The sequence below is a fragment of the Rhamphochromis longiceps genome, linkage group LG19, assembly GCF_057381845.1.
Source record: "Rhamphochromis longiceps isolate RC_006_pf linkage group LG19, R_longiceps_female_GT1.1, whole genome shotgun sequence".
Lineage (NCBI taxonomy): Eukaryota > Metazoa > Chordata > Actinopteri > Cichliformes > Cichlidae > Rhamphochromis > Rhamphochromis longiceps.
The window spans coordinates 31,629,582-31,644,596 of NC_140575.1; the positions used below are offsets into that span (position 1 = coordinate 31,629,582).

The 15,015-nt window shown below is 40.8% G+C and overlaps 2 protein-coding genes across 3 annotated transcripts; one reads left to right on the forward strand and one right to left on the reverse strand.

The window, feature by feature from the left end:
- The first annotated feature begins 473 nt into the window (after nucleotides 1-473).
- On the forward strand, nucleotides 474-7,181 carry angel1 (angel homolog 1 (Drosophila)). The gene is made up of 10 exons (XM_085390786.1): nucleotides 474-600; nucleotides 1,106-1,981; nucleotides 2,088-2,317; nucleotides 2,403-2,472; nucleotides 2,565-3,004; nucleotides 3,092-3,227; nucleotides 3,352-3,462; nucleotides 3,573-3,606; nucleotides 6,495-6,655; nucleotides 6,759-7,181. Exons 1-10 carry the CDS (start codon nucleotides 534-536, stop codon nucleotides 6,917-6,919), a joined length of 2,286 nt encoding a protein of 761 aa, XP_085246912.1. The 5' UTR covers nucleotides 474-533; the 3' UTR covers nucleotides 6,920-7,181.
- A 2,490-nt stretch (nucleotides 7,182-9,671) lies between these two features.
- Nucleotides 9,672-14,878, reverse strand: vash1 (vasohibin 1). Of its 2 annotated transcripts, none has more exons than XM_085390699.1 (8): nucleotides 14,559-14,878; nucleotides 13,959-14,164; nucleotides 13,640-13,728; nucleotides 13,209-13,265; nucleotides 12,769-12,843; nucleotides 11,743-12,124; nucleotides 11,236-11,345; nucleotides 9,672-11,074 (listed from the first exon to the last, which is right to left on the reverse strand). In XM_085390699.1, the coding sequence occupies exons 1-8, from the start codon at nucleotides 14,569-14,571 to the stop codon at nucleotides 11,002-11,004; spliced, it is 1,005 nt and encodes a 334-aa protein (XP_085246825.1). In that variant the 5' UTR covers nucleotides 14,572-14,878; the 3' UTR covers nucleotides 9,672-11,001. The 2 variants fall into 2 exon arrangements, with proteins under 2 accessions (XP_085246825.1, XP_085246823.1); XM_085390697.1 differs by having other exon boundaries at nucleotides 13,959-14,211; nucleotides 14,559-14,877.
- Between the last annotated feature and the right edge of the window lie 137 nt (nucleotides 14,879-15,015).

Consider the following 15,015-nt stretch of genomic DNA (forward strand, 5'->3'; position numbering starts at 1 on the left):
AATATGTACAGCTTCTGAATTTAATGTAATTAAAAGATAAAATTCACAATATGCCCGCTCAAGTATTCACCAGAGAAAGAGAAAATGAATTAATTCATTTACTATGTCCCAGATTTAGGGGCTTCAACACAGGACTTGGCCAACTGGAAATCAGGCCGAGAAGGCAAAAATACTTTTAAAATTAAAATAGTGTTTACATTTATTAGTCAAGTTTGACTTTATATCGAGACTTAATGAGATAAAGGCAGGTTTCAGATCAAGTAGACATGTCAGGTGTGTGTTTGAATCAATGCCTTTAGAAAATGTCTGTTTGCTCCACTCATTGCAATGAAATGTTTGTAAAGCATTTTAAAAATATATAAATATTTTCCCGTTTTTGTCCGGACCAGATTATCAAATCAAAGCAAAGTAACAACTGAAAGTAACACACTGGAAAAACAAAACAAAAAACGTGACTTTTGCCTTCAGGCCCCTACCCTCCCACAGCTATCACCAAATTCGGAGTGCGCATGCGTTGATTTTTGTACCGCAACATGATTTGCAGTCTGATGTTTTATGTGCTCTACTATTTATCACGGTACCTGACCGTTCGACCCTCAGGTAAATCTAACAGTGGATTTGCAAACGTGTCTGAACTTGTGATTGTCGGCTGAGCAAATACGGACTGAAAAAAAAAACTACGTATGTATTTCCCCAGACACGCTGCCTGGAGCTAATAGTGCTAAAGTTTAGTTAGCACTTTTTTTGCTGTCTGCTTCACCGGCATGAGGTTTTTGGTAATGTTTCCCGTTATAAGCTCAGTGTGACACACGTTGTGGTGTCCCCAATTTGCCAAAAGTTTCCTCTTTGTGAAAACGGTAACGAAGAACATATTTAGCTGTTGCAGTGTAGCTAACTTTATGAAGTGCTACATGAGTTAACTTGCACCTGTTCTTGAGGTCTTGACGCCCCCTTGTGACGCAAAGACGCTATCACATGACTTTTATGGTGTTGTTTATGTTCCGTAAGCACGTCTGTGTTTTCATGGGTTGTCGTTGACCTCTTAAAGTATAAGGTTTAGTAACTTTTAGCATACCTGCTTTCTGACTGTATTCTTGGCTTACAGGGGCCTCAAAAAAGGGCCTCCCTCCTGCCGTGGTTAATGACAAAGCTGCGTGGGATGCCAAAACCCGGAGGTTCACCGATTTGCAGACAGAGCAGCTGGAGCAGCGGCTCCGCCCAACCGGTGGTTCGAAGGGAGAAACGAAAGAAAGGGTAAAAGATCCAAGCCCGGAAGTGGAAAAAACTACAAGGAGCAACATGGACAAAGAACCTCCAACGGCTGTCCCGGATAAAGATACAATGAGTGACGGAAACTCAAACATTACTTCAGAAGTACCATCTGAAGTAAAAGAGGAAGAAGCGGGGAAGAGACATGGAGCAAATCAGGAGAACCTTCAAGATTCAAAACAGGAGGATAGAGAAATAATTACCCACCTTAAGGTGCTGCATATGGATGCAGAGAATGGGGGAATCTCACCAGCAAAGGAGACGATGCCAGAGCAAGCACTCGAGGAACAGTTAAAGTGTCTGCAGACAGAGGACAGCATAAAAGATACTGCATCTCAAGTACAGAAACAAGCCATGGGAGAGTCTGGATCTCCAGCTAAGAAGAGCACACCGGAAATGACCAGCTCAGCAGAAGACCAAATTCAAATACCATACATGGAAAAGTTAGAGACTACTTTTGAAGAGTGCTGGGATGAATACATAGTCCCAGCTGCAGATGAGCCACATGATGGAGTCAGCATTTCCGAGACGGTGTTTCCCTCCCTTCTCTCTCATCCTCAGGCCCACTTTAAGCTCAGTGAGCAGCACCATGCACAAACCAGCTGGCACTTCCCTGCAGGACCTGGTCTCACAGAAGAGGTGCAGTGCCCACTTATAACTTTTCCTTCTATGAGCTATTACCCTCCTGTAGAGCCAGCACTTCCCTTGGAAGGTGAGGATGAAGGCTATATTTTGTTTTTAATTTAATATTTTTACTTTTTTTAAAAACTAATTTACAGTTCAGTAACCCGCTCCATGTATATCTGTCCTTCTTCCAGTGATGTGGAGAGTCTGGGTAGAGATGGATGAGAGTGCTGCTTCAGCAGAGCCTGCCCTCATACCCTTCACAAATGCCACTATGGACTTCACTGTAATGTCCTACAACATCCTTGCTCAGGACTTACTAGAAGCCAACCAGCAACTGTACACACACTGCCCCCTGGAGGTGCTGGATTGGCATTACCGATGTAACCTGCTTTTAAAGGAAATAGAACAATGGCTACCAGACGTGAGTCATGTCAAATTCATGTTTCTGAAATTTAACCTGCAAAATTTTATATCTAATGTTAGGTGTCCGCTAATACTCTGTGTAGATTTTGTGTCTTCAAGAGGTTCAGGAGAACCACTACCATGAACAGCTGCATCCTGCCCTGTCTCAGATGGGTAGGTCAGCTGAGACAAAACAGTGGAAGAGTCATGTTGGGGGATGTTTTGACAAAGATGTTACACATATTCTGTTCATGTTGTTGATCCAGGCTACACTTGTGTGTACAAGAGGCGTACGGGAACCAAGACAGATGGATGTGCTACTTGCTTTCGTAGCAGCTTCTCTCAAGTGGCTGCCACTCACCTAGAGTTCTTCAAGCCTGAGACGGAGCTGTTAGACCGGCACAATGTGGGCATTGTTTTGCTTCTTCGGCCACTGGTCAACCGGGGTTCACAAGTGAAGGAGGTGGGCTCGCCACTCTGTGTAGCCAACACCCACCTGCTTTTCAACCCCAGGAGGGGGGACGTGAAGTTGGCTCAGTTAGCAATATTGCTGGCTGAAATTGACAGCGTGATCAAGTCCTGTAAGGCTAAAGGTGAACACTGTAACGTAATAATGTGTGGAGACTTTAACTCTGTCCCACACATGCCTCTGTACCAGCTGATCACTACCAGCCAACTCCACTACCAAAACCTGCCAGCATGGATGGTAAGAAAATATAAACTAATTAAGTAACACCTTGTCTCAATTTTTATTTATTCATGCCTCAGTAAGAGTTTCTGTATTCACTGACAGGTATCAGGTCAAGAAGATCTGTCATATAAGGCCAATTGCCACAGACTGTTGGCGCCACTTTGGCCCAGCTCTCTGGGAATCACTGGCAGCTGCCAGTACACTACTGCCAATGAGATATTTGAGAGACAGAAATCAGGTAAGGTTAAGTCAAGTGCACTGTTACTATAGTAATATTGATCCATAGCGCATGTCTCATTCTTCAGTGGTATCTTTTCTCCATAATTTCTATTGATGCTTGATGATTTCTTCTTCTTGCGTAGGGAAATGTCAGTACAGCCACGACTTCATGCTGCAGCTGCGCTACTGTCCAGCTGCTTGTGTCCGTCCTCAGGGCCTGGAAGAGATTCCAGGGGTGACTGACATCACACCAGGTAGTACAAAAATACAATACAGAAACTGCACTCGCATTTTCATTTAAAGCTCCTGATTTCCTTACCATGATATGTTGATTCTCTGTTCATTTTTTTCTTATTGTGCACAGATGCTTCAAGGGCAAATCATCTTGATGATAAAAGGTCAGTTTACCACAGAAGCAACAGACAATAAACAACATAGTATTAAAGTTACTGTAACTGAATTCTTTCTACCATTTAGAAAGTTACATATCACACATGGAGCTAATGTATGATGTACAATATTATCAAGCTTACGCTGATTTTTAGCTCCATGTTTTTAGTTTTAGACTCTCCTATGGTAGCTTTACATGGTTTAAAAAGCCCTTATTTATGTTGAAGTGAACCTCGGTGGAGAGCTCTGCATCATCCGCTGTCTGAAAAAAGTAGTTTTAGCTCCTGTCACTTTGAGGCCACCTTACCTTTAAGCCCTTTGTTCTGTTTGCTGCCCTTTGTAAACAAAACATTACGTAGCAGATGTATGGTGCTGCTGTTTACCTGGTATCTAGTCGTTTACCTGGGATGACAATATTAAGGATGCCCACACTGAGCCTAAGCTTTTGGGTCACACGGATCACATTTCAGTACTGTGTAAGCCTCTTTACATTTCTTTATATTTCACCAGGAACTTGGGAAATGCAGAGATTTATTGAAATGCATACAAAGATACAAAGTTTGTTCAATTCTAATGAGCTTTTAAAGTCAATAGTTGGTATTCTTCAGCACTCTATTAGGCAACTTTATTGTAATTTATTTAAGTGGTCTTTATAAATGGATCTTCAGGTGTTTTGAAGGACATTCAAAGCTCTTCTTTGGATGTTGCCTTTTATCTCATTCTCTGTCAAGATGATCCCACAGTGCTTCAGTGTTTTTCTTCATATCCAGGTATGCTTATACTGCATTGGTACTATGTTTGGGGCTGTCTTGCGGAAAATTCTAGCTTTTGTCAATCAGTTGCCTTCAGATAAGTGAGGCACAGTGGGTGAAAACTTCACAGTATTTTTATACATGCATAATTCCATTGTTTTGACAAGATCCCCCAACACCACTGGCTGAAATCCCACGACAGAGCCTTCCTGTATTTTACAGACTGCTTTAGAGGCCGTTTGTACCTCTCTTCTCCCTCCTCTGTGCATATTAATAATGGTTGGGGTGAGAAATTTCAAATTTGGATTCTCATCCCACAGCGTCATGGTGGTTAGGACTGTTGCCTCACAGCAAGAAGGTCCTGAGTTCAATTTCACCATCAGGCCGGGGTCTTTCTGTGTGTACTCCAGCTTCCTCCCACAGTTCAAAGACATGTAGTTAGCTAAGTTAGGTTAATTGGTAACTCTATAGTTAATTGCCCATAGTGAGTGCGAATGGTTGTCTGTCTCTATCTGTTATCCCTGTGACAGACTGGGTATACCCTACGACAGCTGGGATAGACAAAGATAAGTGGAAGAGAATGGATGGATGGATTCTCATCCCACAAGACCTGCTACCACTGACTTTCAGTCCAGTTCTTGTGTAATTTGTCATTCTTCATCCTTTTGGTATGGTAGCTACCCTTCCAGTAATTGTTTCTGATGAGGCTTTAGCAATAAGGATCGGCTGAAGGGCCATCTAGAATTTTTTTTCCTATTTCTTACCAAAATAATTTTCAAATACTGTCCATTTTCTGTTGATAGTTTCTTTTTGACTTATTGCATCTTTTTTTCTGCACTTGTGCCGTTATCCTATTTTCTTTTTAACGACACACTGCACACTCTGCCAAGTTTTAGGCTAATAGCTTTTTGAAATTTTGCAAAAATACAGTACTATGCCTGTCAGACTTGTTATCACTGGCACTTTTTGTAGATTCAGCTAAAGAAAGTACACCTAATTATGTTTTATGTGACAGACTGCTAGCAACAAGGTGCCTAAAGAAACATCCCTTGAGTTTTTATGCTTCAGGGATCCATGGGTCAGTGTGAAGTGGCTTAATAAAGACCAAAAGATATTTATCTGAAAATGGTCTGTTTCAAGGACTGGACTAAAATGAGTAAAAAGCAGCCAATATCCAAGTAAGAACTTTTTTTTTTTTTTTTTTTTTTTGTTATTACTTTATTCTGAACAAAACGAGACAGCAACTTAGAAGAGACAGATCCAGGACAAGGACATAGATGACTTAAAAACACGGACGATACAATAATTGAAACACGGGGGATATAGGAGCGAGTGTAGAATTTATAATGTGCAAGGAACCTCAATGTGAGAAGTGTCTTTAACCAGAATCTGTCAGTGATCAGGTGAAAGATGGTGGGATGTGGCAGCCCAGCAAGTAAGACAGCTGTGCAGTAATCTGGGTCCAAAAGGGCTTCATGTAGGTGCAGAGCCTGATTGCATCTCGGGGTGTTCTGAGAGCACTGTATGCAAGTATCGGTGTCGCTAAATCCAATTTTGCAAAGGTGATGCCAAGAGTGAGATGAGTAATTCTTTTTTTTTCTTTCCAAATAGTTGAATTGAACAAGCTATAATTGAATACAAAGTCTGGGTTATTGAAGATTAGTGACTTAGATTAGTGGATGGTCTAACTACAGAGTGTGTGATCTGATATGCATCCCACCAGAGTTGACGCTATTGTTATACTTTGGAAGCATTTATGTTTTTTAAGAGGCTGGGTGATAAGCGGTAGGTCTGACAAATGTATATCTTTACCAAGTACTTGTTTGGTATCTAACCAGATGGTTTCATGTTGGGAGTGCAAGTATAACTTTGAAAGACCTTCAGAAAGCTTGGAGAACTACTGCTCAAGAACACTTTAAAAACACGAAAGTGTCATTTGAAGCAAGATATCCAGAAAGGAGGGGGTGGCTCAAGACTTTTGCACAGAACAGTACATATGTTGACCTAATTGCATCTTTGGCCAAAACTAATGAGCATCCACCACTGTAACAGGATAGACAGATGAAAGATGATAAGTAACAGCAAAATATGTCCACTGGAAGTATAAATAAGATCTATTAATCATTAATTCTATGGTTTTGCAGGTTCAGACACACAGTCCACCATCGGTTAAACCTAGAGTCGGTTTATAAGCACATTCTCCCAGGTTCTGGAAATCCAGAAGTGACAACCCTGCATTCGGAGGTCGGACACACAGTCGACTACATCTTCTATTCTCCAAAACATGTTCTTACTGGTCGACAAGGTATGAGGATGTCTGACACGAAGAATATTTAAGATGTTCAAGCTCTAAATTAATTATTTGTGACATTAAATATATTGTGTTGTTTATTGTTTCTTTTCCTTAGCTTGTGCTAGCTTTCTGAACGATGGCCTGAAACTCATCGGGTCTCTTTCTCTTCTGTCTGAGGATGTCTTGTGGTCAATGAATGGCCTTCCCAATCACATATTCCCCTCAGACCATCTCAGTCTTCTCGCTAAATTTCAGCTGGACCTCAGTAATGCTTGACGGGAAGAACTGTGATTGAATGTTGGAACATATTTTCTTTCCAACTGTTCATTTATACAGGTTTTTGTTATAAATACATTTTTTCTGCTTCACTACTGGCAACAAAATCATAGTTTTGCAACTGAATAGACCTTAATTTCTTTTCCCAAATAGCAATGTAAATAATGGCCACCATTTTTCAGTCTACTTTTTTTGTGCTTTTCATTAGATAAATACTGAAATGTCACAATTCTTTAATGATGCTTTAACAGTTTCTTTTAAAAATGCAGCCATTGATTGCTTTGTTGCCGGTGTGGAAACTACATGGACCTGTTCATGTTGCTGTTGGTGAATGTTGTTTTGTTTGGGGTGGGATTTTTTTCTTCTTTTAAATTTAGTCTTGAAACTATGAATATTTTTTAGATTGTTAATAATGCTGAATAAATATATTCCCTAAATGTGTGCATCTCCCTGTGTTTACTGTCTGGTGATGTCTGGATGACATGAATTAATATTTGTGTGGTGTTGATTTGTTAATGCATGATGAATCTTAGTGTGAAAGGGTAAAATGTAGGCTGTAGAGTGTGTCATCACCCCTGTCAGTATGCTGTTTAGATATATAGGGTTATGATGAAGGAAAACCATGAACCCCTTACCTCTGCTGGTATGATTTTGTTTACTTTGTGTGAATTGCAGTTAAAGTTCAGTTCATCATATACTAGTGCAGCCCCTCGATTAACCCACTGTTTGAGACGAGTCATTTTAAGATAACATACTTTATTTCTCCCTAAGTTAGGACATTCCCTTGCCCTGCTAGCTGCTTGTCCTGTGTGAGCACACCATGATTATTATTTCTACTAGGAGTAAAACTATAAATAGATTATTCAGTTTGGGCATGGTCTTACTTTTTCAGCATTTTTTTCCAATTTGAAGGTATTCTGAAATCTAAAAGTCCAGTATGTTGAACTCTGCCATCGCAGTATGACAGTGCTTTAGTTTGCTGAGGCTTGTGTTTCCCCTGTTATAGAAGTGTTTGCTTTGTATAGTAGTCCTGACAGAGATGGTGTTTAGAGAGCTCAGTGCGCTCTTGTTATGTGCCTCTGTTCTGGAAGGATCTGCAGTGCTCATTATGAACTGCTGATAGATAGAAAACCAAAAAATTCCCTTCCTGGCACAAAGACACCAAATTACAGTGTGTCTCCTTGTTAAGTATAGAGTTTATGATCTTGTTAAGGATTAGCAGACATTTTAACCTTTTTTTAAGCAAGGTGTTGCGTAATCTCCAGGCATTCAAAGTTTTTTCTTTGGTCATTTGCTGCTTTTCACAAATTTTCAGTCCAGTCCTTGTACCTGACCCGTTTCCTAAACCACATAAAACTGACCTATGACTTATTCAAAGCATAAAAAAGGCACGTAATTCAAGCAACGAACCTGTCTTGTGTTTACACATTATAGAAAGCTGAGCAAAGAACCAATTTTAAATTCTATATTCAGAAACTTTGTTACTAGAAGCCTGTCACAAAAGCAAATTTGTTTCCAGTTCTTCGGTTAAATCAAGGAAAACAACAAAAACTTGGGATATCTCAGTATAGCATACAGTGTGTTCTTAAACAGTCTGAGGAACTTGGACAAGTAGAAGACCAAAGACGTGTCAGGCCTAAAACTGTATCTACAGCAGATAAGCACCATCGGAAATTCCTTTAAAAAATTGGACAAATTCAACAAAGACTTAACCAGGGTCCAAGAGACCCATCTAGTGTCATAAAACTGTCCACAACTTGCAGTTATCACTAAAAAATAGATATACAAACACACTAAACCACTGCCTTAACTTTCTTGTTGGAGGTAATAAAAAAACCCATAAAGATGTGTTGCCATAATCAACGTGACTCTTTATTGTGATTCTGCAAATCAACAGTTTTTGATACAAAACAACCGTGTTATAAGACATGAGAATGGACAACACCTACCGTAGAGATAAAAACGTTGGCTGCAGCAACATTTGAAACAGGGTGATAAACAATTAAGTATTTACGGGTGATCGTCAACAACGAGGGTATAAAATGACGGCATTTCCAATAAAAAAATACAAAATGCAGGTAAAAGTGCTGTAAACAAACTGCTATACACTTTTGTTTAAATGGAAGTCAGTTACTTAGGTTACCACTTAAGGCAAGTGAAGCATTTGATAAAGTTGCTACAAATAAAAGTACAGTTCACACAAACTCGCCTCGTTGTTACTTTACAATAAATGCAGCTGCATTACTCATCGGCTTTAACTCATGTGAAAGATGTTATATTTATCAGTTAGAATAACTGATGACACGTGTGTTTATGTTATAGTGATTCAGACGGGCAGAGCTGCTTTGTGTTTAGTCGGGCAATAAGAATAATGGGTTAGATGTTTTTAAAAAAGTGTTTATCCTCCTCTTTGAATTATCACACAAGGCACGAGGGAAGTGGTTTGCAAACTAGTCACTACACAAGTAATGGTTGCCCAGCAGAGTCTAAGTGGATATATACTACATGACATTTATTTGCACACTTACAGTACAACTAGACAGATTGCAGACGAGCCTCGAGAGCTTCTGTAGACAGCACAGGGACCTGTGATATGTCCAGCAGCTGAGCCGGTACTTTTTGTCCAGCTTTAGCTTCTTCGCTTTGTTTTACCAAAACTTTTTCAGTCATTTATAATGTTTACATATTACTGCACTTGTGCCCCAGCTCTGTTTTATGTTGGGAGCACTGCCAGCACCAATTTCTATGCACAGTAACTGCTACAGAAAAATACTGTAACAACACAGGGAAGCTGAATGAGGCGTTTGTTTGCGAGGAGTTGCTGGTAATCTATTCAACACTGAATCCTGTGAACGGGCCAGTGTGTACAAAAAAATAAACCTTAGGTTAAATCACTGGCCCCTGGAAAATATCAGATTCACGTCATATGACATGTAACACATTAACCACCACTTCCATGATCTAAATCTAAATCTGTGGGCACAAATTCAATGAGCAGCATTGGAATCTGTGAGCAAGAAACAAAACAAAAGGGTAGGAAGGCATAGAGGGGTACCTGTGTGTACAAAGCTCAGATCAGCCCCAAGCATGAGGGAAATTTATACACAAGTCAACTCTGCTTAAAAAAAATAAATTCTGCTTCTGCTTCTCTCACGACCTGATTCGAGGATTAGAAATCTCTCGGCCCTACTGTGATTGGTCACCGTAAACACAGTCATACCCACATGGAGATTCTTGTACTGTCACTGACAGCTAATATTACAGGAAGTCCAGAGGCGGCGGAGTTAATGGAGACTCCAAATTAAGGGTCCACATAACAAATTCAAGTAAAAACATTTTTGTCAAGTAACATATAAACATTGTAAAACTGGCAGGGAAAAAGTGCATTGTAAGATTTTCTTTAGCCTATCCAAATGAATAGCATTCCTTAACTGTTTTTAAGCCTGAATAGGTAAGGCTACACAGTGGGTATAACTGTTTTGCAGCAAAACACTCAACTCACACGCTCTGCCCTTTGTTCCTGATTGGATCATTAAATTGAAATTTAATAGAAGTGAAAACATCAGAGCAGGCGTTTTTCTTTTTACACTGAGCTGTGGTTGCACCTATAGAGCATCCATATTTCACTGCTGTAATCAGATTTTTAAAAATTGATATTGCATTTTTTATGTTGTTGTACCATTATGCAGCATACTGACTGTTTTTATGCTGCATTTTAGCGCTTTTTCTTTTAACCAAAACACATTTGAAAGATGATGTCACTTCACAGCTTTAGCTGTGCCATAGCATTAACCTGTATGAGCACGTGTGTCCTCCAGCACCAAGCAGAAACGCTCTCAGACACATGTCCCATTCTTTGCCTCTCCCTGTGTTTTTTGTTTCCAGCTTGCAGCTGCTTCCCGGTCATTGAATTTGTGCATGAGGACTTGTGAGTGGGTGGCAGTTAATATGTGCACGTGTGGAAATAATCAAATTTTCTAATGAACGTGTTCTGTTACGCTCGTATTCTATGGCAAAATCTAACACCCTGTGTGGCGCTTTGAAATCTGCTAATTATCTAAAAAAATAAAATAAAATCTTCCTCAGACTCGAATCTGGTATCCGTTCATATCTGTGGAGGATTTTTGTTCCAAAACCTTCTTGTCTCCAGAGGGGCTGCAAATAAATAAATAAATAAATGTTAGAAACAACAACGAGGTTTATTCATATAAGAAGCAAACTGTGACTAATTTAGAAGCTCCTTCTTTTTGCCTTCGATCATAAGACATCTCCAGCGCAAATACTGAGAGCTATGCAGAGCATGTGATTAATCATACCGCCTCTCAACACGGCTGATCCTCCGTATGGGGCTGCCTGGTCCTCTGAGGGGTGAACCCATGCTGTTCCTCCTATCTTTGGTGGGAGATGGAGGTGCAGGCTTTCCTATCTGCAAAACCACAAAAGAACATAAGAGCTTCATTCACTTGAAAACATCATGAGTGAGCTACCAGTGCTTTCACCATTACTCTGAGTGTCAGTGGCTGAAGTATGTCTCTGTCTTTAATGTGATTGTGTAATGCACTGAGTGCACAAGATCAGCTACTGATGGACAGAGCCACCCTTGAGTAAAGCACTGCAGAGCAGCGTCAAGTCAGTTTTATTATACACCGAGCTCAGCATCCAGGCTGCCTTCATTATATGAGCATCAGCGGTGATGAGAGAACAGCATTTGAGAGAGATTGCTCTTCAAACAGCAGTTCAAATCAGTGTCACCACGCATGAAGAGAGAGCACGTCAAAGGGAATTTGATAAGCAGAAAGGGCAGTCCACCTGCGCCACTCTACCTTTAGCCTCATGTCTCGAGTATGTCTCTCCAGCTCCTTCCGTAGCTCCTCCTTGGTGAGCTTGTCCACATCAAGTATCGAATGTTTCCACTCTATCTGCTCCACGCTGTGAGGATCGTGGGAAACGTACTGGCCAATCTTGACTTTTCGTAAGGTGTGCCAGTAGCCCCTGTATGCTCCTTCAAACTCCTGGACCAAGTCCAGTAGTGTTCGAAATTCCAGGGGCTTAAACATGAGTTCCTCTCTTCGGCTCATGCCCAGCGCTCCGAAGCGCCCCCCGCTGTGGACTCCCAGCACAATGTGGTGGAAGTGGTTCCCTGAGAACTGAGATTTAAAGCTGAGGGGGAAGCGCTCCACGGCAGGCATGTTGTTGGTGAGGTAACTGCATCAAGCTGAGTCAAGGAAACGTACAACTGACCTTCAAATCCTAAGTCTAAAAAACGTCTGTACAAATTGATCTAAAACCGGGCATATAATGGTGAAGCCTGCTGCTTCTTATTATGTAGAAAATCCATCTGTTTTGTTCCGCTATACTAGATAATATCTGAAGCCAAAATTTGATGAGAAAACATACGGTAGATCTGCCAAAAAACAAATTTATGAATCCATTTGTCAACCCATTCTGTCAGGCTCCACTGGAGTGAAGCAGAAAACAAAACAGTAACACTTTATAATACGGCCGTGACTAAAGGTGCAATCCCATAGCAATTAAATGGAATTTCATTGAATTTTATGCATATGTATTGATGTATCCATTAATGTTTTAAAATTACTGTTTGTTTTTTCACTAAACTACCAGGAAATTATGCAGTACTTAAATTTACATACAGTATAATTATTTCTTGTTTACCTACCCTTAAGTATTTGTGTAGAAATATAATTACATTGTAATTTTAAATAAAATTAATTGAAATTTAATTTAATTACAGGGTAATTACGCCCTTAGTCTCAAGCTGTATTGTAAAGTGCTGCCAACAAAACAATAAATTAAGACCTGCACCACGTCCTCTGTGGTCATAAAGATACATTCCCAAGATCACTGCCTCCAGACATTTGATTGGCAGAGCCTCCCGCGTCATCTCCTTAGCAATGTCCATTAACCTGCGCAAAACAAACGAAAAACAAGAGTACCATTTAATGTCATTCTGAGTTAGGGGACAGCAGCCTACTGCACTACCAGTTACAGGAACACATTGTTATTGATTTCATGAAAACAAAAGCATTGTCATTGAGCCAGGGAAATAATATTGGCGCTACTAAATCTAATAAAGTGAGGTCAGGGAAAGTGTTTTCCAGCCCTGTGCTGATTGACACACACTCCTACACACAAAGCCCTGAAGTAAACCAGAGAGATCCATATGCATGCACTCACAGCAACACTGGGTAAATATTAAGAAATCAAAGACCCTCATCCCAGACATCCTGTGATTGCTGCTGTAAATATCTGTGACTGAAGAACTCCTTACGCAGTAAGAGGGCGGCTTTTCTTTATTTCAAAAAACTGCGTTCCTGTGTGATTGTACCTGTAAAGCACAGTTAAGGTCATACTGCGAGAAGGCAACATGACAAATGTTTTAAGAGAAAGGAAAAGGCAGCTCCTTAAAGTGCTCTGTGGGAGTCATAGGCTGTTGGTTAATAATGGATGAAATCCTTCTCTGGCTGGAAATCAAGCTTTCACCTAATATAGCATCTGTGGTGGCCTACATTATATTTCAGCTGTCTGGCCCATATTTTAAACTGTGAAAAAAACAGTGGGTCAGTGGGATTCTGCACTTTAACATCCACATTTCCTATGATCGGTGTGTAAAATCTATAAACAATCTATATAGTCTCAAAATCATTTTAAATGCACCCTGTTATCACTGATTTAGTTCTAACCGGCTTGCTCAAAGGATACTGCAATTCCCTGATGTACTTCTGTATGGCTTCCAGGCGCTGTGGGATAGTGGTGGTAGGCTGGTATGTAGGCACACTTGGTATTGGAATCTGTGGGACAGAGCATCCGAACATCTGCATTACCATAACACAATCCCAATATTCATTGCAGCTGGTGAATGTAGCATTGTTTGACCTCTGTGCTCTTCTGTTTTGTATAACTAATAGCAAAAGTAGCAAAATAGAAATTTCCTGTGCAGGGAAGTTTGCACAAAACACGCATTATATATTCAGTGCTGTGCGAGCAGCTGCATTTCCTTCCTCCTTCCTTCGGGCTTTACCTTGGGCAGGTCAGTGGCACCTCTTATCTCCTTCGCCAATGCTTCACCGCTGGGATGGATTCGAGCCACATGGCGCCACATCCTCTCCCAAGTCTCCTCATCCACCGGGAAGCCACTTCTGTTCACATAGAAAGGCACCCCTCCATCCCTCAACTCTTCGTCGCCTTCATCCTCCTGCTCCTCGTCTCTCTCCTCCAATGAGCCAACTGTGGCCAAGAGCATCCCCTCCTTTACCAGGAAGCCCAGCAGAGTTCTGGCACAGAAACGTCCTGACTGATGCCTTTAAATCCTTACACCTTGATTAATCTGCTTGCAGGTTTAAGTAGGTGTCCACGACAGATGGCCAACTCATGACACCGAGTGGATTATGGCATCAGTATTTCATAAAAGAAAGGCTGATCTGCTATAATTAATATTCGCCTGTGTCACAGCACGTAAATATGAGGCAGTGGTTTAATAACGTGTATTAAAATCGTACTGCAATAAGTATTAGACACTTTGAAATAAACAATAGTAGACTAAAGGCATTCAATGACCAGAAATTGAAATAAATAAATCGAGACAATAAGGCTACTTAAGGTATAAAATGCTTGGCCTTACTGTTAATGTTCATCAACAACCAAACACAGGCCAGCCAACATTAACACTCTCGATGCGAGGATTGACTTTGCAGACAGCAAAGTATAAATTCCTAATTCCCCCTTTCGTTAGAGGTCATTCACGCCACAGACATCCAGCAAATCGCCGCTCTCCTGCATTTCCATCTCCCCGGCGCTGCTCACACGTCCGCTTTGTCCGTTTCACCAAACGATTTCCGTCCAAGTCCGCCGGTTCATTGTTCACACAGATGCTCTTCTTGGCTTCAGCGTCTGCGGTTATTCACATCCAACGAGCTACTCAGACACTCCCCAAATCTCTTCTCCTGCGCATGCTCCCTACTTAGCGGATGATCTCAGCAGGGGTACGATGATGCATTTAGGTGCTCCTCGTAAGCTGTCAACCTGAGGTCTGCTTTAGCTTATATTTCAATTTTCCAATTTAACAGTATACTACAAGT

What these genes read in the sequence shown, in the direction of transcription:
- angel1 (XM_085390786.1), top strand. Translation starts at nt 534, where the DNA reads ATGATTTGCAGTCTGATGTTTTATGTGCTCTACTATTTATCACGGTAC. An exon ending in GCCAGCACTTCCCTTGGAAG is followed by an intron (nt 1,982 to 2,087) that starts GTGAGGATGAAG and finishes TCCTTCTTCCAG; the next exon opens with TGATGTGGAGAGTCTGGGTA. An exon ending in TCCTGCCCTGTCTCAGATGG is followed by an intron (nt 2,473 to 2,564) that starts GTAGGTCAGCTG and finishes TTGTTGATCCAG; the next exon opens with GCTACACTTGTGTGTACAAG.
- vash1 (XM_085390697.1), bottom strand. Translation starts at nt 14,180, where the DNA reads ATGCTCTTGGCCACAGTTGGCTCATTGGAGGAGAGAGACGAGGAGCAG. An exon ending in GTGCCACTGACCTGCCCAAG is followed by an intron (nt 13,729 to 13,958) that starts GTAAAGCCCGAA and finishes TCTGTCCCACAG; the next exon opens with ATTCCAATACCAAGTGTGCC. An exon ending in ATCAGCCGTGTTGAGAGGCG is followed by an intron (nt 11,075 to 11,235) that starts GTATGATTAATC and finishes ATTTATTTGCAG; the next exon opens with CCCCTCTGGAGACAAGAAGG.